Here is a 23,157-nt window from a genome sequence, read left to right as displayed (position 1 = left end):
TCTCCCCAACCGTGTTTTCCTGCTGTCCTTCCACTGCTGGGAGGGAAGGAGCCTGGCAGCATGAGGTCAAGGATGTGGATCTTTCTGGCTGTGGTTGGAAGGGGACAGTCCTGGTGTGGGATGAGATGGCCTTTCTTGGGGCATCCCCTCCTGCCCTGCTCAGCTCCCGCACTGTGGTGTGGCTGTCTGTCTCCTTTGCTTCTGGATGAGCTCAGCCAATACTTTGGGATAGCTAGGGATAAATTATGACTCGCTCCAAATAACCTGTGGACTGGCATGTCCAGGGAGTATTTTAGTCCCTGACACATGAGCCCTGCCTAGAATGGAAGGCCTGATTCACTCACTGTATCTCACTGGAGGCCAGCACCTTTCAGGAGAGCTCCAAATCTCCATCCAGATGAGGGGACAAGGGCAGTGAGGCACATCAGGCCCTGAGCATGACATTGCTGGTGGTGGCAGCTTGCACCTCTGGTCTCTGACAGCCCTCCTGGGGCCTGGAAAGGCAGCAGCTGGCAGGGGATGTTGGTGCTGTAGTCCTTGAGTTCCTGCAGTATTGCTGACAGGTCTATTGCTTGAAGCACTAGTCTGAGGGGAAGGGAAACCCAGGTCAAACAAGCTTAAGGAGCTTTTTAGTGTGTGTTTTGACTTGGAGGCATTTTGTTGCTGTTCTCTGTCAGGGTGTCCCTGCCCTTCCCAGCTCAGCTGAGACTTGGCATCTCAGGAGAGAGACTCTTTTTGGCTTTCCAGGAGGAACAACGTGTCTGGCAATGTGTCCAGAGCCCTGCTGTGAGAGAGTGACCACCTCCTGCCTCCAGCTGCCTTTTCCAGAAAGCCATTTAGAGCCCCAGGCTGTTACTTGGATAACTCCCCTCGCTGATTCATTAGCAATGTGCAGTCTCCTGTAATATCCCAAATCTGCCTCTGCTAAAGGCTGAGCGGGAGAGGCTATATCTTTTAATAACCATGTGATGTAGTTGGAAAAAACTTCTGGACATGCAGTTCTCTGGTGGCCTGAGTTAATGGAAGCGCTCCAAGGGAGAGCTGCAGCTGGGCCCTGAGGGAGAGGCTGCTGCAACTGCTTTTGGGTGAGGGGGGAAACTGCTTGTTGTTTGTGATCTGCCTTTGTCCTGGCCTCAGCCTAGCTCCCCTGACCCCACCTGGAGAAGGCAGCAGACCTGAAGATCGTGCTGCAGGTCTTGCAGGTCCCGTGCGCAGTGCTGTGTAAGTAACTGCTGGTGGCTGGGTTGCAGCCCTTGGATGTGGGCTTCACTCTGGAGGTGAGGAAAGAAGTTTGCTTTCCAGGTGATGCTGGTGGCAGTGCTGTGGCAGCACTGCCGTGTGTGGCAGTCATGTTCCTGGCTCTCCCCACTCAGCATTAGCTCTGCTGAAGGTGGCTTTGCTTTTGCAGCTCTTTGCCATTGAAACTACTCAGTCTTGTTGCCGACAGCTTCTGTTTCCTATCCCGGGTGGGTGCCAGGAGCTTGGCTCTTACCTGCTGAACTGCTCCCTGGAAATGCAGGGCTCTGGTAGCACCACAGCGAGGGTTGTGACTGCAAAAAGGATGTGTGCCAGGTGGATTGGGCACCCTGGTTCGTATCATGTTCCCCCTGCTCCAGAAGTATCTGTCTTTGCGGTTCCTCCCTTTAGACCCGTTTGGTCTGAGGTGGGAGCTGACAGATAGGACAGGCGGAGCGGGGATGATGGAGGGGATAGCTGTGTGTTTCCTGATGGGTGCCATAGGTCCATACGTGTCCTCTCTCACTGGCTGCCACAGTTTAGCCAGATACAGAGAGAGACTCGCAAAACAGAGGCAGTGTCAGGCTTTGTTGCTGGAGGAGGTTTTGCTGAGCGGTTGTGCTGTACTACTTTGCTGGAGTTGCTGGGTTGCACTGTTCAGGTAGCAGCTCTTGGGAATTATTTCTTGATTCCAGCCCTTGTTGGGATTGATGTTGCCTCCCTTGTTTTGTATTGCGCTGTGCCAGGCTGACCTGGTGTTTGCTGTGGCTAGAGAGTGCGGTGGCGCTGGTGCCCAGCACACTGCACACTTACTTACTTCTCTGTTTGGCAGTTTAAAACAGGTGGGACAGACCAGAAAGATGGTTTGGGTGGGTTTTGCCTGCTTTGAAGGTTCTGTTCCTCCTGCTTGTTGGAGCGATGGTGTGTGGGTAGAGGGGCTTTGAATCAAAACTCCTTATTCCTCTCTTGATTCCTTTGCCACAATTTATTTGCTCTGGGCTTCTAGTTTGGGCTTTCTCCCGATAAGGAGGAGATAATACCTGTAGCCTCCTGTGAGAAGGGCTCATCCATTCCAGCCTGCACCTGTGGGGTGCGGGTGCCCAACTCCATGGGAGCTGGAGGAAAGGGCTGTGCTGGCAAGCTCCCAGCTGAGGAGGAGGATCTCCCCTTCCTCCGAGGAGGAGTGATGCGTGCAGGCTGCTCTGCTCCCTGCAGTGCAGGTTGTGTGGTGGTTTTTGCCGGCCTTCTCTCTCCTCTGCCTTTATCCCTTCTCTCTCTCTGTTGTGCATCTATCTGGATAGACTCTCTGGACTCCCCTCTTGGGACTGCCCAGGGTATTTCGCAGGGGCTCAGGTTACTGGACAGGATAGTTAATCCCTTCATTGCCTCACAAGCTAAACACTGCTGCTGCTATCATGTTTGGGAGGGGGCTGGGGAACTTGCATCCATCTCCCAGCTCCTTGTCCTGCTGAAGAGTCGGTGTGAGGACTCATGTGTGTTGTGATGGAGCATGGTGGCTGTGGCTTGGCCAGCACTTCTGGGGACACGTGTACAGTCCTCCTTGCATGGGTGGGGAACATGCTACAGGACAACACAGTGATCTGGGACTAGGAGCATGTAGCACACAGGTGTTCTCCCATGGACTCTATGGGAAGCCTTGGGTGACACTGAGTTGTGCTTTGTAACAGGCTGGAGGAAAGGGACAGGACCAAGGTGTTGGGTGCTGCTGATCTATGACACTCTTGGCTCTGCAGGAGCATGTCCCCAAAGCTCTCTTACGCAGTAGCACTTCATGTGACTGTTTGTCTTTTGGGTTTCAGGTGACGGCAAGCTCCAAAGAAGTACAGCTGAGATGTTTTATTTGCCCTTCAGGTTGAGAATCCCTGGTTGAAGGGTGGTTCTCACAGCTTTTCCAGCTGTTTCCAGGTACCCCTGCAACATTGGAAGCCTCCAAAGGTTAGTTATCTTGCTTGTTAAGTAGACAAATTACATGTGCTCGCTCCCTTCCTGTCTTAGTGCTTCTGTATTTTAATTGGTAAACTGGGGATAATTGCATGACAGAAAGTCTTGGCTCTGTGGGTTTTCTCTCTACTGGGCACATGGGTATTTGGGACCTGTGGGGAGGATCTGGAGACAACACTGGCACTTGTAAGCCCCCGTGGCTCAGTTCTCTGGAGGAAAAGACCACATTCACTGCATGAATCCTTGGAACAAAGTGTGGTCCCATCTCCATGGCTGTTTCAGCTGAACTTCCCTTGAACGTGCATGTCTGGATCTTTCTCCCTAGACACTACTATGGTCTGTTGTTTGTTTCTAGTGTAGTGGTCAGTAGGTGACTGGGAACTGGGCTGAGGAGCTGGAACAAGCTCCCTGGACTAGGGGAGATGGGAAGACCCCGTTCTGAAGGCTGGGATCTTGTGCTGGTGTTGTTCAGTCCTAGCAGCTTCTTTTCCCTCTGTCCCTTACATCAAGTGTTTCTGTGGGGCCACTGTTCTCAGTGGCCACCTCTCTCTCCTCTACCCCTCATTAGTGCAGGGCTTGGCATGCCAGCAGGAGGGAGCCTCAGCGTGTCTGCGCCTTGATCGGATTTGTCAAGGCTCCTTCCCTTTTCTTCCTGTTCATTGAGGGCTGAAACAAAGCAAACAGAAGAGAGGAATTCCAAAGAATAGGAGCGAGGGAAGAGAGGGATGCTGGATTGACAGGCTGCCCCTGCACACACGCACCCCCCTCCCCGCCTCAGTCTGGTGGGGCAGAGCATTTCGGGAGGCGAGGCCCTTCCCTGGCACTTCTGTTCCCAGCTGCCTTGCTCCTGTGCTGTGGGGCCGTGGCGTGCTGCTGCCCAGAGAGTTCCCATCCCCACTGCTTGGGTAGTTACCCTGATGAGGCTGTCCCCACTCGTGTTGAAGTGCCAGCAGCAAGAAACCGAGGCTTGGGCTTGCTGCCTCCTCTCGGCACAGGCACGTGGGCCTGAACACAGCTTGAGGGAACTGGGCCATTATTTGAACTGCTTTTGCATGTCGTGGGCTGCGGTAAAAGGTTTCCCTCTTTACCTGTGCCAGGAAAGCTTCCCCTGCCAGGCAGCCCCAAACAAGCCCGGCGCAGAGCTGAACGTCCTGCCTGGGTGCCAGGGCAGCGAGGCACTGGCCCCTCCCCAGCCTGGAGCCAGATAAGCACTTGAACAAGGCCCTTCTGTGCAGACAGGTCTGTGAGGTGGAGACAAACGTGGTCTGGTGCTCAGATTGTTTCCCAGGAGGCAGGGGACTCAGGAGGGGAGTCATTGCCAGCCAGGTGAGGCTGCTGCAGGTAAAGCTTTGTCCGGTCTGATGGAGCCCCTCGCTTCCTCCTCTGCCATCCCCAGGCCATTGCATAGATTCCCCTTCATCCTGCCCTCAGCCATGCTATGGACTGGATCAAGGGGATGCAACAGGATGCTCAGCAGCCCTGGCATAAAGCACTTTAGGTGAAATACATCCCTGCCAGTGACACCCCCCCCACACCCCCCCCTTTTGCATTTAAGCCACAAGGAATGGCCTTTAAGCCACAGCCTCTGTTTCCTCTCCTTCTTCCTCCTTGTTCTCTGCCTTCTGGCAATCTCTGCACTCTGTGGTTTAATTAGAGAGCAGAGTAAAGTGCTTAGACTCCAAAATGTGCAGATTAGGGGGTTACTAATCCTCTTCCTCAACGGGTGCTCACATCCTGCCCAGTCTGTTATCGAGCTTCTGTCCCCAAAGTGGAAACTCAGCCAAACTCCAGACCTCTACCTCTCCTCTTGCTTGTTGCGCAGAGGAGGAAGGGCAAGGGGTGACAGGAGAGCTGGGGGGGGGGGCAGGGAGGGAAGTGAGCTGTGGGCTTCTGAAATTCTCAGGGTGGGTTCGTAGTCAGCACTGGCTGTATTTGCTTCTTGTGCCCTGACTGGTTTTAGTGCTCCAGGAGCAATAAAGGAAGGATTTGGTGTCTTGGGGTTTTTTTTTGAGCACTGTCTTCCTGTTCTTTGGAAAAAAAAAACAAACAACTTTCTGTCAGAGGAAGCAACTGCTTCCCTGTGTGTGTGTGTGCATGTGTGTTTATAAGCTGGGTGATTCAGTTCAGGTCTTGTGCCTTCCCTGGGTGCACACACCTCTCCCCGCATTCCCAACTGTCTCTCCGTCACTCTTATTCCCAGTGCATGCTCAAGTGAGCCGTGCTGCAGCGTTGCTGAAAGCGCAGGGCTCCCTGCTGAGAGCGGGAGGCTGGTGCCTGGCAGTGCTGCGTGAGGCCGGTCCTACCCTCATCTGTGGAGGCTGAGATCCCTTTATAGTACATATGCTGTCAGTGTGAAGGGGAAGACAGAATATTTGCTTTTCCAGATGGAGGCACCAGCAGGGAAGATGGAGTAGGGAGGATGAGTGTGGCGGGAAGGATAAGCCTCTTCCTGGAGGTAGGAGGGAAACTTAACTCTGATGATCACAGGATGGACTGAGCTCTTATGCCTCTGTCCCACTTCTGGTGCAGGCTGAGTGCTGCACAGAGGTTGCTGTGGACTGTAGAAGACACGAGCTTTTGTCCTGAGCCACTCGTCTGCTGCTTGGTTGAGTTGAGATATGCTGTTTCTTCCCTGCCTTTGTCCTTTGGTGTGCAGTTCAGGGCTTAGCTCAGCAGTGTGAGAAGCCCCAGGGATGGGAACACGAGGAGGAGAGGAGTGCTGGGAATGATCTGTAAGGAATTTGGGTGCTGGGAGCATTCTTCTTTCCACCACCTGGCTTTGGGAACCGCCTCCCCTCTGGGATCCACTTCCTCTCCTTTTTTTTTTCCCCCATCAGTTGCTACCTCACTTCCAGTTTGCAGAATGCCCCGTATGTTTTTTTGCAGATAAGTTTGCAGTCTCTTAGCCTAGCCAGCAGCTCTTCCTCCATAGTGTTGTCAGAGCCTATTTGCAATGTGTAAGCCTCTCTATAGCTCAGGTATGGCTTCAAGTCTTACAAAACGCCCAGGGCACCGAGTGGACGGCACTATTGCTGCTTGGGTTTTTTAGAGCTTGCCCTGAGCCATCCTAGTTTGCTATTTATAGTGCAGTTGTTCCATTCATCTGTGGATGAGCTCTGCTTTCAGCCTTGCTTGGGCACTGAGGGCACCGGTGCCAGGAATAGCTCTGGGCAAGGAAGACATGGGAGCGGCTACTTGAGCACAGCTCCCAGTTTGGGCCAGTCCCTGGTGGAAGAGATAGCAGGCTGCATCCATGAGCTCTGCCTCCCGGTGAGCATCAGCCTTCTTTGTGGCACAGCTGCTTTTCACACTGGGGAAGTGAAGGGATTGCCTTTGCTTGTCAGGTGCCCCGTGTGCGTGCCTGGCTCCCCCGTGCTGACGAGGCCGCCGGAGTAGAGTTCAGCACTGCGAGACACGGCTTCTGGAAGGGCTGCTCCAGTGCCAGGTACCAGTGGGACAAGTGAGGGACCTGGGTGTGATGTGCTTGCACTGTGAAGGGCAGTTTGCACGGAAAGCCCTGCTCCTATGTCCTGGTATTAGCTCAGTTGCCCTCTGGGCTCAAACCACGACATGTCCTTCAAGCAGTGGCTGTGACCTCTTGGTGGTGTATCCTGAAACACTGCCCACTGGGGTGGGTGGATGCCTTTTCAGCAGGGCATTGCCATTCCTCGCACAGGGCCCTGCTCTCCCTCTCTTGCTGCTTGCTGTCCTCGAGGGAGCTCAAGCTGAGGTCTGAAAGGAGCCTGCAGCGCAGAAAACACCAACACCCTCTTCAGCACGGCTGCCTGGGCAGAGCTGCTCTGGCCCTTTGGCTCGTGATGCTCGCAGCTTGTCTGGAGAGCAGAGCTGAACAAATAATTAATTGCTTGATTTAGTGCCCAAAATGAAAAGCTGGAGGGGAAAAAAAAGCCCAAACACAGCCGGGTTTGAGAGACCCTTTATCTTTTCTTTTAAATGTAGCGCCGCTCAATTTCAAACAAAACAATGCAAACGGAGACTTTTTGCTTGGAAAACAAAGCATTTTGTTCTTGTCCAAAACTTGTCGTGAAGTAGCAAATAGCTCTGAGCTCTCTGGAAACTGCAGTTTTCAATCAATAACTATTCAGCCGAAACCACTTACCCAGCTCTGCTGGTGACAATGCAGGGCAGGCACCTGAGGGCCTGGCTCACGGCCATGCCCCTGGCACCTTCCCAGAGGTGGCAGGGAGGACAGTGTCGTGCCTCTTGTGGACTTTTCCAGGCAGAGTGCCGGGCTGGGGTTGTTAGAGTCCATTTGCCTCCTTTTTTGCTGTAATTAACCTAATTAATTTTGCATGAGATGATGCAGACTCCACAAGCATGTGTAGGGATTAGGCCTGGTCAGATGTGCTGGGGTATGGTCTCCCCTGTCCCACAGGGGAGCAGTTCCTGGTGCAAGTTGTTCAAGAGTGTTTCAAGGGAGCAGGGAGATTGGGGGGGGGGGGGGGCAGGGAATCTCCTGTCAGTCCCTACCCATGGGTGCTGCTAGCAGGAAACTTAAGACATCAGTAGTTCACAGGGTGAAATTCCTATCCGTTTGCTGTATGGGGCATGATGCCCGCTGGGTGCTCCAGCTGCGCTGATGGCAGAGCTGGAGCTGGCAGAGGGCTTGGATAGAAGTTGGAGCTCCCAGCTGCTGCCCCTGCTCAGCTCTGACCCCAGGAACTGCCTCTGCCGCAAGCCCATGGCCGTGGAAGTGTCAGGAGTGAACATGTATTGATGCCCGGAGCACATCCGGAGACCGGGACACAGTGAACCTAATGGATTCGGAGCTGGCCATTAGCTGCAGCTCAGACATCAGCAAAAAGGCAGATACTAAAAACCTAATCCCAGCAGAGGGAAGGGAGCTGGAGATCAGCCCAAATGCTGCTTCACTTCTATTTCAAGAGGTAGGCGGGGTACTCCTGCCCCTTGTAGTGCTCCTGCACGGTCCCCAGGCTTGTCCCCTCCTGTGCCTGGCTGTGCTGTCCAGAGAGGCATGGGGAAGAGATTTGATCTAGGACTCCGTAGCCTCTGTGCTAGTGTCAGGACAGCTGTCCTGAGTCTGGCTTTTGCTCCATCAGGCTCAGAAGGCCAGTCAGTGTCAATATTTCACCTGCTGAGTATCCTCCTGTCATCAAACAACTTGTAGTCCAGGGTGGTAAAGCTGGAAGCAGTGTCTTGAACAGGTATCTCCTCTGCAAGCTTATTGGAGGTCTCAGCAGCACATTGGCAGAGTCTCACGGTGGGAGGAGACACCCGGGTCACCTCCAGGTGCCAGGCTGGAGCGGGACTCATGTACCCCACCAGGCTGAGCAGGAAACAGGCTCAGTGGGAAAACCAGGGTGCTCCCTCACCCTGAGCCTGGCACGGTGGGCAAAAGGTCTGGCTGAGTGCTGGGGGAAGGAGGTCTGCTCCAGAGCCATGCTGAATGGTCAGACAGCCCTTGGGTGAGGGGCTTCCTGCTGGCAGGGGATGACTCAGTCCGTGAGAGGTGATCCTTATTTCTCGTGCGGGGTGAGACCCAGCCCGTGGTGTTGGGGTGTCTGAGTGGGTGTCCTGGGCAGCGTGTCTGGTGTGCTGCAGCTCTGCTCACACACAAGCTTTCAGGGTCCATCCTGCAGGTCCCCTGCTGTAGTGAGGGACAAACGCAGTACATGCGGAGGAGTGCAGGCCAGCACCCTGCTTTCTGCAGCCCTGGTGTCCCCACAGACGTGTTGAAGGCTGTTGCTAGCTGGATCCTTCCAGCTGCTTCTTGGGCCTGACAGGAGTGAGAGCACTTAAGGCCAGTGTTGCTAGCTGGGTGGCCCCCTCTTGCCTTGCCTGAGAGCTGTGGCAAAATGCAGCTGCCCAAGTTGAAAGCACTGCAGGATGTCTGGTGGACTTAAGCCTCCTACAGAACACTTGCATGCTGTGCTGTGGCACTGGGCTTCCCCCGTGTGCCCTGCACAGGCCTCTCCCCAGCCAGGGATATGCTGGGCAGCTGAACCCCGTGCCTGGTTGCGGACAGGGAGACTGGCTGGACTTCTGCTCTGCAAAAGTGGACTCTGTCTAGCAGGGCCCCATGATCGGAGTCCTTGCCAAGAGGAGTTGTTCCCTGGTGCATTCCTGGGGTTTCAGACACGGAGAGGTAAGCAGTGAGGCGTGTTCCTGTGTCAGACCCAGCCTGAACTTGCTTGTTTCCTCTGGAAACAAGGAAACAGTCTGGTGATGAAAGTCCCTGATCCAGCCAAGCTCAGAGATTCAACTAACACCCTTCAGAGACTGTTTGCTCCTCATCCCCAAGCACTGGGTTTCTGTCAGAGAAGAGAAGATGGCTTTTCAGTGTGACCTTTGCAGAATAAAAAACTGAACTCTCAGAGCAGCAGAGTTGTGTGTGGTGATAATCCTAGACACCTGAGGAGAGCTTGATGCACGAGAATGAGCCATAACTAGAGGCACAGCCGACTGCTGTCCCAGGAAGATCTTCATGTTTTTGGGATTTTTTCTGCAGCTCGGTGGCGTTGGGGGCAGTAGGGAGATGGGGACATTGGCTTCTTTCACAGTTTATGTGCTGGAATCCAACCCTGTGGCTGCTGCTCGATCCCATCTCCAGAATACAGGGCTCTTTTGCCACAGGTTGCTTTTTCCAGGGAAATGTGAAGGTGAAATTCTCACTTAAATTTTGCTTATCATAAGACTGGGGAGGGAGGGAGGGATGGTGTGGTAATCCGGAGCATGGGGTTTTAATCCTGCTCTCTTGGCCAAATTCCATTCCGCCTCTGTAAATTCCTGCAGCTGCCCCGTTCTATGCTGCCTGTGTGGTATCCGCCGGCTGGCACAGCCCCCCTCAAGTGGCAGCGTTTCAGCCATGGGGAGAGCGACAGGGAGGTGACCCCAAATCATAACGGACTTTGTCAGATGGGCGCTGCAGTATGTGCTTTAAAGGTGACCTGCCGCACGAGAAACTGGCACCTCCCATCTCTTTGTAAAGGCAAAAGAAATCGTCCCCAGTTGCCTCTCTTCGAAGTGTGGTGCCTTTTCTCAGTTGCCAGTCTCACTGCGCAGCTCTCACTGTGGCTGTCGGGCCCTTTCTCACCTCCTGTGAGCCTGGGAAGCTGTCGTGTTGTGCTCCTGCTGAGGCAGTTGAAGCAGGTCAGCTAAACTGTTGCTGTTCTCCCAGCTCCAAAAATGAGACCTGAGAGATCTGCAGTTTCTGTTGCCTACAGATAGGTAAGACAACAGGCAACGCTGCACCACAAAGTCACCCCTCTCCTGGCTGCCCTACAGCTCTTTAGTGGAACAACAGGCCACTTCTTCACTTGTCATGCCTGGGGGTACACAGGGGGGAGGCAGCAGGCCTGGAGCTCTCCCTGTGCCCTGCAGGGCTTTTGTCCTGCGACCTGCAGACAGCCGTGCTTTGCCTCAGTGTTCCCTCCGTGGGTGCACATTAGCTCTAGGAGAGACAATGGGCTAATACACCCACCCTGCCCTGGGCCTTGGTGCGGGGAACGGGTACTCCCCTCTTGCTTACAGGGCTGGGGGAAACATGCTGACGTGATGGGAAAGCCCCCACTGCCAGCTCTCCCTAAACATTAACTGCTCACCTGATAACCACCGAGCCAGGGAGAGCAAAGGTGATCTTGGAGGAGCAGGGTGCCAGCACACGGGCAGCTCGGGGTGGGGAGCGTGGGGCAAGCAAGGTGGGTGCACTGTCCTGGGAGCACAAAGGGGTGGCTGGCAGGCAGCCAGCCTTGGGCTCCTGCCCATGCCTTGGAGGTTGGTGTGAGCAAGCACTTAGTGTTTGCGCAGCTGCTGGCTCTGCTGGCTTGACCCTCCCAGTCCCCTGGCTATCGCCCTGTCGTCGCTGGAGGCCAGGGTGTCCAGGCTTGAGGCGAGACCAGTGTCCTGCCAGCCCCTTCCCCGGTGTCTGCTATCAGCCTCTCTTAGAGAGGGGACCCGGGTGCCTCTTTCTGGCCTGTTTGCCACGTCCCCAATCCCTGCCAAAGCAGGAGCCGCCCTACTCCTGGGGAGAATGTGGGGGAGGGAGGATAACCTGCTGTGAACAGCAGTTCTGCCCCGCACCCTTATGCTGGGGTTGGAAACCAGCAGTATTGGGAAACCTCTCATCTTACTGCTGGCTGCGCTTGTCTGGCGCGAGCAAGGAGACTGAGGAGGGAGGGCAGAGAGGCCGAGCACCGTGGCTGTGGGGACAGACAGAGCCATGGTGCCTGTGTGCTGCCACCCACTGTGCCCCGTGCCTGGGAGCTGCTCCCAGCCTAGCCCTCCACTTGCTGTGCCTTTAACGTTTCACGGGGGAGGAGAGGCTGTGTTGCTGCCTTCCTGCTTGCCATCTCCTCCCCACCACCATAAACATCCTAAAACGCCTCCGCCTCGCCTGTGCTCCCCAGAAGCCTACCTGCTCCTGCCCCAGCTGGCGAGGGCCTGGCGCTGGGCCCTCGCGAGCGAGAGAGGGAGGCCAGGAAAAGCGTGCGGAGAGGCGGTGGTGGTCAGCCGGAGCAGGAGAGGGTTTCCTCCCCCGGAGCAGTGCTGTTGGCAGGAGGCTGCCCGAGGTCTGGGCTTCTCCCAGCAGCGTGGGTAAGCCCTGCGCGGCTGCTGCCTCCTGTGCCACAGTTGGAGCACTTGTGGCATGATGGATACCCCAGGACAGGGACAGGACGGTCCTGGGGGCTGAGCAACTTGTGCCCCTGGGCCAGGCACAGGAGCAAAGCGAGGGGTTGTGCTCAGGGGAGCGGTGGGGCAGCTGGGGGGCTCCCTCTCCCTGCCGGGGCTGGCCTGGGCAGAAGGACACTGTTGGGGAGCGACCAGGGCTCTGCAAGGGCAAGGAAAAGCTGCCTGAGGGGGAGGTGAATGCGTGTCCCAGGGCAGTGACTGCAGTGCTGCCTGGGTGGGGACGCAGCCTGCCCCTGCCCTGGGGCCCGGGGGGCTGCCTTTGCAGGCGCTGCTCTGCCTTTGCCAGACAGGCTGGGGCTCGCTGCCGCAGCTCGCCCTCGGGTTATGGGGTGGGGGGCAATTTACGTTTCATCTAAATTGCTATGCAGGCAGTTTGCATCCTAATCCCTCAGCCTGCTGCCGGCGGAGGCCTCCTCCCACTACACCCTGCCTTCTCCAGGCATCTCCCAGCAGGTCCCGCCAAGGCAGGCAGGAGGGTTGGGGACTCCTCGTCTGCTCCGGCTCCGGGCAGTGGCCGGCCGCCTTTTTCCCGGCCCTAGGGGAGCTGCAGGTAAAGCCTGTCTCTGCATAGTTAGCATTCCCAGCCCCAGCCTCCCGCTCTTCCTGCTGCCATCCTGCTCCCTCCCGGTGAGCTGGGTAGGTCTGGGGGACGCCGCGCTCCTGGGCTGGTGTGGCTGAAGCAAGCCTGGGAGATCGGGGCAGCAGCTCTTCTTTCATTTTCAAACCTACGGTGATGTTTGCACCCTGTGCAGGTGAGGGGCTAGTGCTCAGATGGCAGCTGCTATCTCTTCTCTCTGGGTAGCGAGAACTGCACCCCACCTGTGCCGTACGTGCACCCCAGGCTGGCCGTGCAGCCCCTTTCTGCCAGCCAAGGGCAGACAGGGTGAGCTCTGATGCCTTCCAAACCCCCCTGCGAGGATCTCTCTGTGTGGACAAAGCCTCTGGCACCTGCCCCCAGGAAAGGAGGAGGCAGGTGCTGGGTAGGGGGTAAATAATCCCGATGTTTCCCTTATCTCAGCACAGGAGGGATATCTGAGGCCTGGGAGCAGGAAGGTGCTGGAGGGAGGTGGGAATCCTCCCGACTTACTTTGGGCAACTCCATGCCCCCGGCGCTGGGGGCTCTTGAGTAGAAAGCGAATTTAATCTCTTGTTTTGTTCGTTCTTTCTTCCTCCGAAAGGGGGGCCAGCGCAGGGCGTGCGGGGGGAGCTTGGGTTTGAGAGCGGGGAGGAGGGGGGGAAGTGTCAGATCTGAAAGGGAGGAGTAAAGGGAGGACGGGGAACGGCAGACCCGGGAGGGAGCAGCAGCAGTGGGCTGCCAGCCGGCTGGGAAGGAGGAGAAGGGGACAGGCAGGTAAGGAAATTGCCTCCTGGGGGGCAGGTGAGCGGCCAGGTGAGGAGGGGGAGAAGGGGTGGTGGGAGGGTTGGGGGGTGCTACGGGGGGGGTGGATGAAGTCTTTGGGTGTCTCTGGGAGGGTCTTGGGCAACTGGCCTGCTGCTGGTCCCATTCTGATCCCCGAAATTGTCGTCCTGGTAGGGTGCTGGGGACAAAGTGCCATTCCCTGCAGCAAGGCCCCCCCCCAGAGGGGCCACAGGGGCAAGTGGGAGCAGGAGGGGTGCTGCTGTGTGCCATCAACTTTTCTCTCCTTCGTTTGTGCTAAAGTCCCTTTCCTGTCCCTCACCTTCCCAGACTGCTCGGTCCCAGCGGACCTCCCTCATCTTGCCTCACTGCCCCTGCCCAAAGTTTGGGGGATGCCCAGGTCAGGCAGGAGAGGTGGAGATCGGCTTGTGGGATGGGAGACAGGCTGCACCAGCGTGCAGAGACTCGTCAGGTCCAGCAAAGCTCACGGCCGCGGCAGGGAGAAGGGACGCCTGGGCCTGGTGTCCTCCATGGGTCAGCTCCCTCTTCCCTGTCATACTGGCGCTTGGCTGCTCTGTAGAACAGAAAATCAGGGCAGTGCCAGGCCCCGCTTGCAGGGGGCTGCGGTGCCAGGAAAAGGGGTGCAGCCCTCAGATGCCATGCCTGCTGCCATGGGGGCTCAGCTGCATCCCCCAGTGGGTTAGGGTGGCCGTGCTCCCTCAGTCTGGCCTTCCCCCAGCCCTCGCAGCATCTGAGCTTGTTGCTGCTTGTCCCTTGCTCCTGGTGAGTTTGCAATCCACCCTCGGCTGGCAATTCCTGCAGCAGCAGGCAGGCGTTTGCACCCCAACCCCAGGGGCTGCTCAGAGGGGTTGTCCTCCTTCGGGGCTGCCCATTTCAGCCCCCAAACGCTGGCGGCCCCATGGGCATCTGCACATCAATGGGCTCTGGAGGGTTCGTGCAGGGGGGAGCAGATCCTAATCCGGCGCGGCTTTTGTTGAACCTCCAGATGTTGCGCTGAGGGCAGAGGCTCAGTCTCGAGCTGCAGCAGGCAGGCAGGCAGGCAGGCAGGGGTACGGAGCGAGGCCAGCCTGCCCTGCTTGGTAGGGTTTTTGTCTACCCAGGGCACCCGGCTCTTTGGGATCTTGGGGCAGGGCTCTCTGGAGATAGATGGGCTTTTTGTCCCCATGCTGGGCCTGGGCACAGGAGCAAGGTGGCGAGCATGGGGCTCTGCCTGCAGGGTCAGGAGGGATCCCCCACGTGCCCCCTTAAGCCAGCAGTGCCGGGAAGTGAGTTCCACCGAAGCGTTTGGGATTTTCCCACCAAACTTCATCGGGGCAGGTGGCTGCGAGCCACGGGGGAGGTATGTGGCCCGCGGCAGAGCTGGCTACAGGAGCCACCCCCGCCCGAGCCGCCAGCAGGAGGGCTGGGAAGGAGCCGGCGTGCTCAGCGGGGCTCCACACCTGGCCACCCGTGGGCTGTGCTCCCATGCGGCTGCGTCCTTGAGGCCCGTCTCAAGAGCAGTCTCGGCCCCTTCGGCCTGCGGAGGCGGTGGGGGAGGGCCCTGCGCTCCCTCTCAAGGGCAGGCGCCATTAACCACCCCGTGACCGGCCACCCAGCTCGGGGGCACCTCCCCAGCGCAGCCTCTCCTCCCCTGGGAGCGCTTCCTTCCCCGCCTCTGCCTTTGGGGTGACAAGGAGCAAGGAACAGAGCTGGAGTGAAATGGCTTGAAGGACACCTTCCCTCCTCCTGTGTTTGAGGGTCCCCACCCCGGAGGGCAGTTGCAGCCATGTCAGGGTGGCAGGATGAGCCCCCGGGGGTCCGCATGCCCCAACATGGGGTGGGAGGGTGCCAGCCAGGAGAGGCTGTTGCTGGAGAGGTAAAGGGTGTCTGTCTTCCCTGGGCAGTGTCCTGGAAGGAGCAGGGGATGGGGGACGTCCTGCTGGAGGATGACGAGGTGACGCCCCTCTCTGCTCCCCTGCCCCTCGCAGGCTCTAGGATGCGGGGGCCAGCCGGGCTTGGGCTGCCCACCTGATCCTTGCCACCTGCGTCCCGCTGACACACCATGTTGCGCTCCTGGCGCATGAAGCTGAAGCTGCTGCTCGCCACAGTGACCCTGGCCGTCCTCCTCTCCTGGCTCTACCTCTTTGTGGGCAGCCTCGAATGTGAGTGTGTCTTTCTCTTTGCATCAAGGGACAGTCTGCACCAGAGGGTGGTCAGGGGAGGCAGAGGCCTCGGGGTGGTTGCTCTGTGGCCATGCAAATTGCTGCAGGTGTATCTGAGCTCTGCATTTCCAGGGGCATCCCTGGGGATCAGAGGAGCAGGGCTGTGACATGGGCAGGACACACGTGGGGTGTGCCGGAACCTCTGAGTTGGGGCTCTGCCCCACCACCCACACCCAGTGCCTCTCGGCCGAGCTCTGCCTTGCCGTGCCCACCGCGTGCCCCCGTGTCTCCTCCACAGACGGCCGCTTCCTCCTGCTGCCGGCCTGCCTGGGCGAGCAACCGAGCCGGGACGTGGAGCGGGAGGCGCTGGCCTCGCGGGTGCGCAGGGTGGAGGAGGAGAACCAGCAGCTCCGCATGCAGCTTAGCCAGGCGCAGGCGGAGGGCAGCGACGGCAGCCCGCAGTGGGGGACCTCCACTGAGGAAGGGGACCCCTCCAGGGGTGAGAGGAGCAACCGCACTGCCTGCCCCAAGCAGCGGACGGTGCACAAGTGTGAGGTGGGCAATGGCACCGGCACGGCAGCGTGGGGGGTGTGGGATGGGGGGCTGGGACCCTGGCTGGGCACAGATGTGTGTGCAACCCGCCCAGCGCTGCTGTCCCTGTGCTTTGGCTGTGCTGGAGCATCATCCTGGCTCTCCGTGGTGCTCAGCAGGCCACGGTCAGTGGGTGAGGGTGTCATTGTTTCTCCAGAGAGGGAGGCCAGATAGGAGGAATGGCAGCCAGACCCCTCGTCCCCACTTCTGAGCCTCCCACCACTCTCTAGGGCTCCTTCTCCAGGGGAAGGGCTGGGTTATGGAGCTCTCCCCATAGCATGGCCCCAGGGGAGAGCTGACAGGCCCCTGTGCGGGGGGTGTCCAGTCTCAAAAAGGTCTCGTTTGTCTCTGGGCAGCTCCTACACATTGCGATTGTGTGTGCCGGGCACAACGCGAGCCGGGATGTGGTCACCCTGGTGAAATCCATCCTCTTCCACAGGTAATGGGGAGGTGCTGTGCCAGAGGGCCCGCTGGTTTGGAGTTCCCAGTTGAGTGCTGCAGGGGGGACAGTGCTGCAGCAGAGGGGCTCTAGAGCCTCTCTCTACCCTCTGTGCCACAGGTCTGAGGGTCAGAGGGGGATTTGTTTCCCCCAGATGGCTGATTTTTTTGCCATCTGCCCCCTTGGCTGATGTCTGTCCCCTGGCAGGGGTGGGAGGGATGGGAACCATGTCCTCTTCCTCTCGCTGTGGCACTGAGTGCTGCTGCGCTTGCTCTTTGCAGGAAGAACCCTCTCCACTTTCACTTCATCACGGACTCGGTGGCCCACCAGATCCTCCAGACACTCTTCCAGTCCTGGATGGTGCCCTCTGTCCATGTCAGCTTCTACAACGCCGATGACTTGAAGGCAGGCACTTGCACCCCCTTTGCCCTGTCCCATCCCGGTGCTCGGAGGGCTGAGGGGAGCAGCAGAGAGGGGCAAGCAAGAGGGAAGGGGTTTATTTACTTTTTCTGTTGGTCCCTCTCTCACCTGCTCCCCTTTCTGGACTTGTTGCTGGCCCAGCTGAGAAGAGGGGTGCAGGGCTGGTGCTGGATGGATGGGAAGGCCCCTTGGGGTAGCACTGCCTCTGTGGCTGAGCTGGGTCCCCCACTGAGCACTGAAATGCTGGGGTTCAGGAGGGGCTCTGGTGGCTGGGGGAAGAGCTGTGCCAGGGTGAGAGCAAAGGAGGAAATGCAGCCAGTAAGTGCCTGAACGGCCTGGGGAGAGAGGAGGATATGCCCCAGGCTCGGTTGGCTCCGTGCTCTGTTGTGCCTCTCTGCTGGGCTCCTGCCTGGGCAGCGAAGGGCATGGCCGTGCCCAGACCTGAGGCCGCGTCACCTTGCAGCCAGAGGTGTCGTGGATCCCCAACAAGCACTACTCCGGCATCTATGGGCTGATGAAGCTGACGCTTACCAAGGCGCTGCCCTCCAACCTCTCCAAGGTCATTGTCTTGGACACTGACATCACCTTTGCCACCGACATCGCTGAGCTCTGGGCTGTCTTCGGGAAGTTTTCTGGTGAGAACAGGGTGCTCCTGGGGCCCTGGCAGGGCCCTGGGTGCTGGCCTCAGGGTGGCAGTCCGTGTCTGCCACAGCACCAGCACAGGGGGGTTGTTCAGGCCCACTGAACCTAAGCGAGAGGGGCTGCATCCGTGTCCCTCTGTTTCCCCAGACAAGCAGGTGATTGGGCTGGTGGAGAACCAGAGCGACTGGTATTTGGGCAACCTGTGGAAAAACCACAAACCGTGGCCGGCCCTGGGACGTGGCTTCAACACAGGTGAGCGTGAGTTGCCAGGGTGGGCCCTGCAGCTGATGGTGCATCCAGGAGAGGCGGCACTTGTCACGGGGAGGCCGGGGAAGGCTGAGGTGAGGCAGGAGAGTCTGGTGGGCACGAGGGGGCTGCTACAGCGTCCCGGGTGTGGGTGGGTGCAGAGAAGTGGCATGTCCCGGGGGCCGAAGGCATTGTGGGCTGCTGTGCTCCAGCTCTGTAACAGCTGGGTGCTCCCTCGGTGACCCAGTGCACTCCTCCCTGGCACCCAGGGGTGATCCTGCTCCTGCTCGACCGCCTGCGTCGCCTGGGCTGGGAGCAGATGTGGCGGCTGACGGCGGAGCGGGAGCTCATGAGCATGCTCTCCACCTCGCTGGCCGATCAGGTAACCACCAGTCCCTCCTCCTCCAGGGTGGTCGGCCCTGCTGCGTTCCTGTAGCGCTGCTGGCACGGCAGCGGGGGGACGTGCTGTCTTCCTCATTTGCCTATGCGCTCGCCTTTCTCTCCCCTAGGACATCTTTAACGCGGTGATCAAGCAGGACCCGGCCCTGGTGTACCGTCTCCCCTGCTTCTGGAACGTGCAGCTCTCGGATCACACCCGCTCAGAGCAGTGCTACAGTGAGGTCTCCGATCTCAAGGTGGGTGGGTGTCGTGCCTTAGGCCCTGCTGGCAGCTCAGCGCCATGCAGCCGCTCGCTCGCTCCTCCCTGCTCCCAGTGGGATGGGGAGGAGAATTGGAAGAAAAAAAGTAAAATTTGTGGGTTGAGATGAGAACAGTTTAATAAATGAAATAAACCAATAGTAATAGAATAGTAATAATAATAGTAATAAAAGGGATATTGCAAAAAGAGAGAGAAATAAAACTAAAGGGAAAATTAGCCAAACAAGTGATGCACTACAGAGTTGCTCAGTACCCACTGACCGATGCCAAGCCAGTCCCTGAGCAGCAATCCACCTTCCTGGCCAACTTGCCTCCAGTTTATACACTGAGCATGATGCCCTATGGTATGGAATAGCCCTTTGGCTAGTTGGAGTCGGCTGTCCTGGCCATGCTCCCTCCCAGCTTCTTATCCACTTCCTTGCTGGCAGGGCATGGGGAACTGGGAAATCCTTAACTTAGGATAAGCACTGCTCAGCAACAACTAAACCATCAGTGTGTTATTAGCATTATTCCCACACTAAATCCAAAACACAGCTCTGTACTGGCTACTAAAAGCAAATTAACTCTATCCCGGCTGGAACCAGAACAGTGGGTTTGCTGCCTTTGAGGCGGGTGAGGGCCTAAGGACAGCGCTGGCCCTGGAGGTCTGGGGACTTGGGGGAGCCCTGGGAGCTGCTGTCTTTTCCTCCGCGAGGTGACACACCACTGCCCTCAGGTGATCCACTGGAACTCACCCAAGAAGCTGCGGGTGAAGAACAAGCACGTGGAGTTCTTCCGCAACCTCTACCTGACCTTCCTGGAGTACGACGGGAACCTGCTGCGCAGGGAGCTCTTCGGCTGTGCCAGCCTCCCCCGCCCGCCCAGCGACCAGGTGAGGGTGATGGCGGCTCTGCCCCCAGCCCTGGAGCCTGGGGGGGGGCAGAGACCCCCACGCAGCCGCCCCAGCTCCCCGCGGGGCTCCTGCTCTCCCTCACCTTCACGGCATTGCAGCTGCAGCAGGCGCTGGAGGAGTTGGACGAGGATGATCCCTGCTACGATTTCCGCCGGCAGCACCTCACGCAGCACCGCGTCCACCTGTTCTTCCTGCAGTACGAGTTCCTGGCCCTTCCCAGCCCCACCGACGTCACACTCGTGGCCCAGCTCTCCATGGACAGGTACTTGCTGGTGGGGCTGGTGGGTGGTCGGATCCTGCCTCCACTCCTCTGGGGTGGCTCTGCAGCTTGGGAGCTACCAGGAATCCTGAAACATGGCTTCTTCACCCCAGTGCTTTGCAGTGAGGAGCAACACCCTGAGCTGGGAGCAGCCGTTCCCCCTGCTCCACCCTGAACTGGGCTCAGGTGGCGGGCGGCTCGCTGGCAGGCGCCCAGTTCTGGGTTTGGGGCAGGTCTCCTGCTTACCCAGTGCCCTCTGCTTCACAGGCTGCAGATGTTGGAGGCCATCTGCAAACACTGGGCGGGCCCCATCAGCCTGGCGCTCTACATGTCGGACGCGGAGGCTCAGCAGTTCCTGCGCTATGCCCAGGCCTCGGAGGTGCTGAGCGCCCGCCGCAACGTCGCGTACCACATTGTCTACAAGGAGGGGCAGTTCTACCCCATCAACCTCCTGCGCAACGTGGCCTTGGCCAACACGCAGACGCCGTACGTCTTTCTGACAGATATTGACTTCCTGCCTATGTATGGCCTCTACGATTACCTCAGGTAAGGCTTTCTCCAGCCGGCTCTTGCTCAGCCTGCCAGGCTCCCCAGGCAGCAGGGTTTGCAGGAAATGCCCTGGGCAGCACTTCTCAACATGCAGAAACTGGCTGCCTTTGTGCTCAACCTCAGGATCCTGCCCTTGCTTTTGTCAGACGCCAGTGGGTGAGGCAGCAGCTGTGGCTGTGAGGGCTGCCCCGTTCCTCCTGCCCCTGCGTGGCACCACTGCAGAGTGTCCAAACTCATTACTGCCCTTCTGGGCAGACTGGAGGGGCTGAGGAAGGAGGTTGTGGCCACGGCTCGCAGCCAGGGAGACCTCACACCCTTTCTACTGCCCTAGGAACTCCATCCAGCAGCTGGAGCTGCCCCGGAGGAAGGCAGCTCTCATCGTGCCGGCGTTCGAGACCCTACACTACCGCTTGACCTTCCCCAAATCCAAAGCAGAGCTGCTCTCCATGCTGGACATGGGCTCCCTCTACACCTTCAGGTAGGGACTGGAGCTGCCCCGCCATCCAGTGGGGCCACCACACCCAGCAGAAGCCAGTTTTGTACCCTTGTGCCTTGGGGCTGTGGGGCAGCCGGCTCAGAGGATCCCGTGCATCCTCCATCTGTCTTGGGGAGCTGCCAGCTTTCCCCACTCTCTCACTTCCATCTCTCCCTGTAGGTACCATGTGTGGCCCAAAGGCCATGCCCCAACCGACTATGCCAAGTGGCGGACGGCCACCGTGCCATACCGTGTGGCGTGGCAGCCGGACTTCGAGCCTTACGTTGTAGTGAGGCGAGACTGCCCCAAGTACGACCAGAGGTTCGTAGGCTTCGGCTGGAACAAGGTGTCCCACATCATGGAGCTGGATGCGCAGGTGAGTGAGGGGCTGCTCCTGGTGTTAGCCGGGGGGTCTTGGCCGGGCAGTGGCCCGTTGGTACCACCAAGCCGATGCTGACAGGGCCACTGCTCTTCCTCCAGGAGTATGAGCTGCTGGTCCTGCCCAACGCCTTCATGATCCACATGCCCCATGCCCCCAGCTTTGACATCTCCAAGTTTCGCCTGAGTGCAGGGTACCGGGGCTGCCTCCAGACACTGCGGGAGGAGTTTCACCAGGACCTGTCGCGGCGGTACGGGGCTGCTGCGCTCAAATACCTCACCGCCGAGAGGAGCCTGTGACACCTGGGGACAGTGGGTGTGGGGTGCTAGCAGCACGCTGGAGAAGGGAGGGCGCAGGGCCTCCCTCCTGCCCCAGCCCACCACCGCAGCCTGGCCTGGGGGAACCGAGCCGGCAGCACAGCCTCTCCAGCCCAGCAAAGGGATGCCCGGAGATGAGATGGAAGATGGCAGCTGCGAGAACTGGCACTGCCTGCGGGTCAAGCTGCTGCGGCGTGGCCGAGGGTTTTCCGGAGCAGCAGCTTTCCTGCGTTACAGGGGAACCTCCCCATGCCAGGGGCCAGGGATATTGTTACTCCCCATCCGTATGGATGCCGAGTCTCCAGTGGGGTTGGCCCAGTAGCAGTGCTGTGGGAGTCACCCAGAGCAGGACGGGCTGTCTGCTGTCCCCAGCAGTGAGCTCCCAGAAGGGGCCTGCGCCTCACGGCTGGGAGCAGCTGTGCCATTGACAGGCCCCGTTCGCAGGGCTGCAAACCATCGCGACGGGCAAAACTGCAGCCTCGTGGGCCAGCACGTGCTTGGAGAAATTCCTGGCAGGGCACCATCCTGCTGCTCCCCTGCTCTTGGCAGCGCAGACGTTGCCATCGACAGTCAGGGACGTGGTTGACACTGGACAAGACCGTAGCTGAGCACTGTGGTGGGATCCCCATGCTGGGAGCAGCTGGGCCGGGCACTGTTCCACCGCTATCACACACTGGAGCACAGAGGATGCATTGCTTTCCTCACGCTATTTAAATTATTTAATACTTTTCCCATAAGAGTTAAATGATTAGGGTGCCTGGGTTGGGGTGGTTTTTTTTTTTTTTTATTCTTTCTTCCTCCCAGATGATTTTGCTGGTGGCCCTGGAGGCTCTCCAGGCCAGTTGCTGCTGCAGTCGCTGCTGTTCTCTCCTTAGTGTTACTCTGAGCTGCAAGAGCCAGCTCTGTGCAGGTGTGAGGATTTCCGTCCATGAGGAGCCATACAAAGCGCGGGGTATGGAAAGGGCACAAGCGCCTCTTGCTTATTCTCTCTTTTTAATTTAATTTTTAAATTAAAGCTTTTTTATTCTTTTTCACATCGTTGTTAGAACTGCCTGGTTATTAATTTTTTCTGCCGTGAGCGTGCACATGTCATCTGGAGGGAGAGCAATACAGGGGTAGCCTGAGCCTTGGCTGGGGAAATGCATCGCTGGCCTTGCTCTGCCTGGCGCGTTTGAAGCCTTTTTGCTTTTCTGGCTGTCACAGCAGGAGGGCTGGGGAGCAGGGAGCAACAGCAGGCAAGAGAAATGCCCGTGTCACCGAGTGGCAGGCAGACAGCACCCCTGCCAGCTCTGAAACAGCCGGCGGTGGCTGACTGTGGCGGCACCAAGGCCGCCGGGTCCCAGCGCTGCAGCGGGGCTGGCAGCCCGGGCGGCGGCGCAGCCTCTCTCCAGCACCATCACCCTTTAACTGGAGCCTGGGGCTCCATGGCTTACGCATCACGGCTTAGACATGCAGACGGTTGAATCACATCCGAGGAGATGTGGTTTCTTCTTCTGGCGGTGCTGCTGCTCATCCCTGAGACCAGCGTGCCGAGCTGGCCGCTGCACCGTGACCCGCAGGGCCTTCCCCTCGCCTGCAGCTCCGGCCATGGCACGCAACGGGACCGACCAGGGCTCCCCCTTGGCTTTACAAGACTGTTGGGAATAAAATCTGGCTCTTAGGCCACACGAGCTGCCAGCCTTGCATCTGCAGGGCGGGAGGACAAGGGGAGGATGCCAGGAGCAAGTTGTGAAGCTTTATTTGGGAAAGGGCTGGGAAGACATTGCTAACCACCGTGAAGGCAGGAGCAGCTCCACCTGACCAGTCCCTAGCAGGCAGCTTTTGTTTAGTACAGCCAGGGCTCACCGATATTGCTCTGCTGCTGCACTGAGTGACAAGACAGGTTTAGAACAGATCTTGACACT

At 58.3% G+C, this 23,157-nt stretch overlaps 1 protein-coding gene across 1 annotated transcript; it reads left to right on the top strand.

The window, feature by feature from the left end:
- Positions 1-1,100: 1,100 nt before the first annotated feature.
- Positions 1,101-22,287, top strand: LARGE2 (LARGE xylosyl- and glucuronyltransferase 2). Its single transcript, XM_074909523.1, has 16 exons — positions 1,101-1,221; positions 3,057-3,192; positions 15,214-15,387; positions 15,686-15,942; positions 16,335-16,417; positions 16,699-16,822; positions 17,301-17,472; positions 17,627-17,731; positions 17,995-18,107; positions 18,235-18,360; positions 19,098-19,253; positions 19,373-19,536; positions 19,801-20,079; positions 20,414-20,560; positions 20,738-20,933; positions 21,038-22,287. The coding sequence occupies exons 3-16, from the start codon at positions 15,288-15,290 to the stop codon at positions 21,233-21,235; spliced, it is 2,220 nt and encodes a 739-aa protein (XP_074765624.1). The 5' UTR covers positions 1,101-1,221; positions 3,057-3,192; positions 15,214-15,287; the 3' UTR covers positions 21,236-22,287.
- Positions 22,288-23,157: the final 870 nt, after the last annotated feature.

The sequence above is a fragment of the Athene noctua genome, chromosome 6 (assembly GCF_965140245.1).
Source record: "Athene noctua chromosome 6, bAthNoc1.hap1.1, whole genome shotgun sequence".
Lineage (NCBI taxonomy): Eukaryota > Metazoa > Chordata > Aves > Strigiformes > Strigidae > Athene > Athene noctua.
The sequence above is the reverse complement of the archived record's forward strand: the minus strand, read 5'-3'. Positions and strand labels throughout refer to the sequence as shown.

What these genes read in the sequence shown, in the direction of transcription:
- LARGE2 (XM_074909523.1), top strand. Translation starts at nt 15,288, where the DNA reads ATGTTGCGCTCCTGGCGCATGAAGCTGAAGCTGCTGCTCGCCACAGTG. An exon ending in AAATCCATCCTCTTCCACAG is followed by an intron (nt 16,418 to 16,698) that starts GTAATGGGGAGG and finishes TGCTCTTTGCAG; the next exon opens with GAAGAACCCTCTCCACTTTC. An exon ending in TCATGGAGCTGGATGCGCAG is followed by an intron (nt 20,934 to 21,037) that starts GTGAGTGAGGGG and finishes CTCTTCCTCCAG; the next exon opens with GAGTATGAGCTGCTGGTCCT.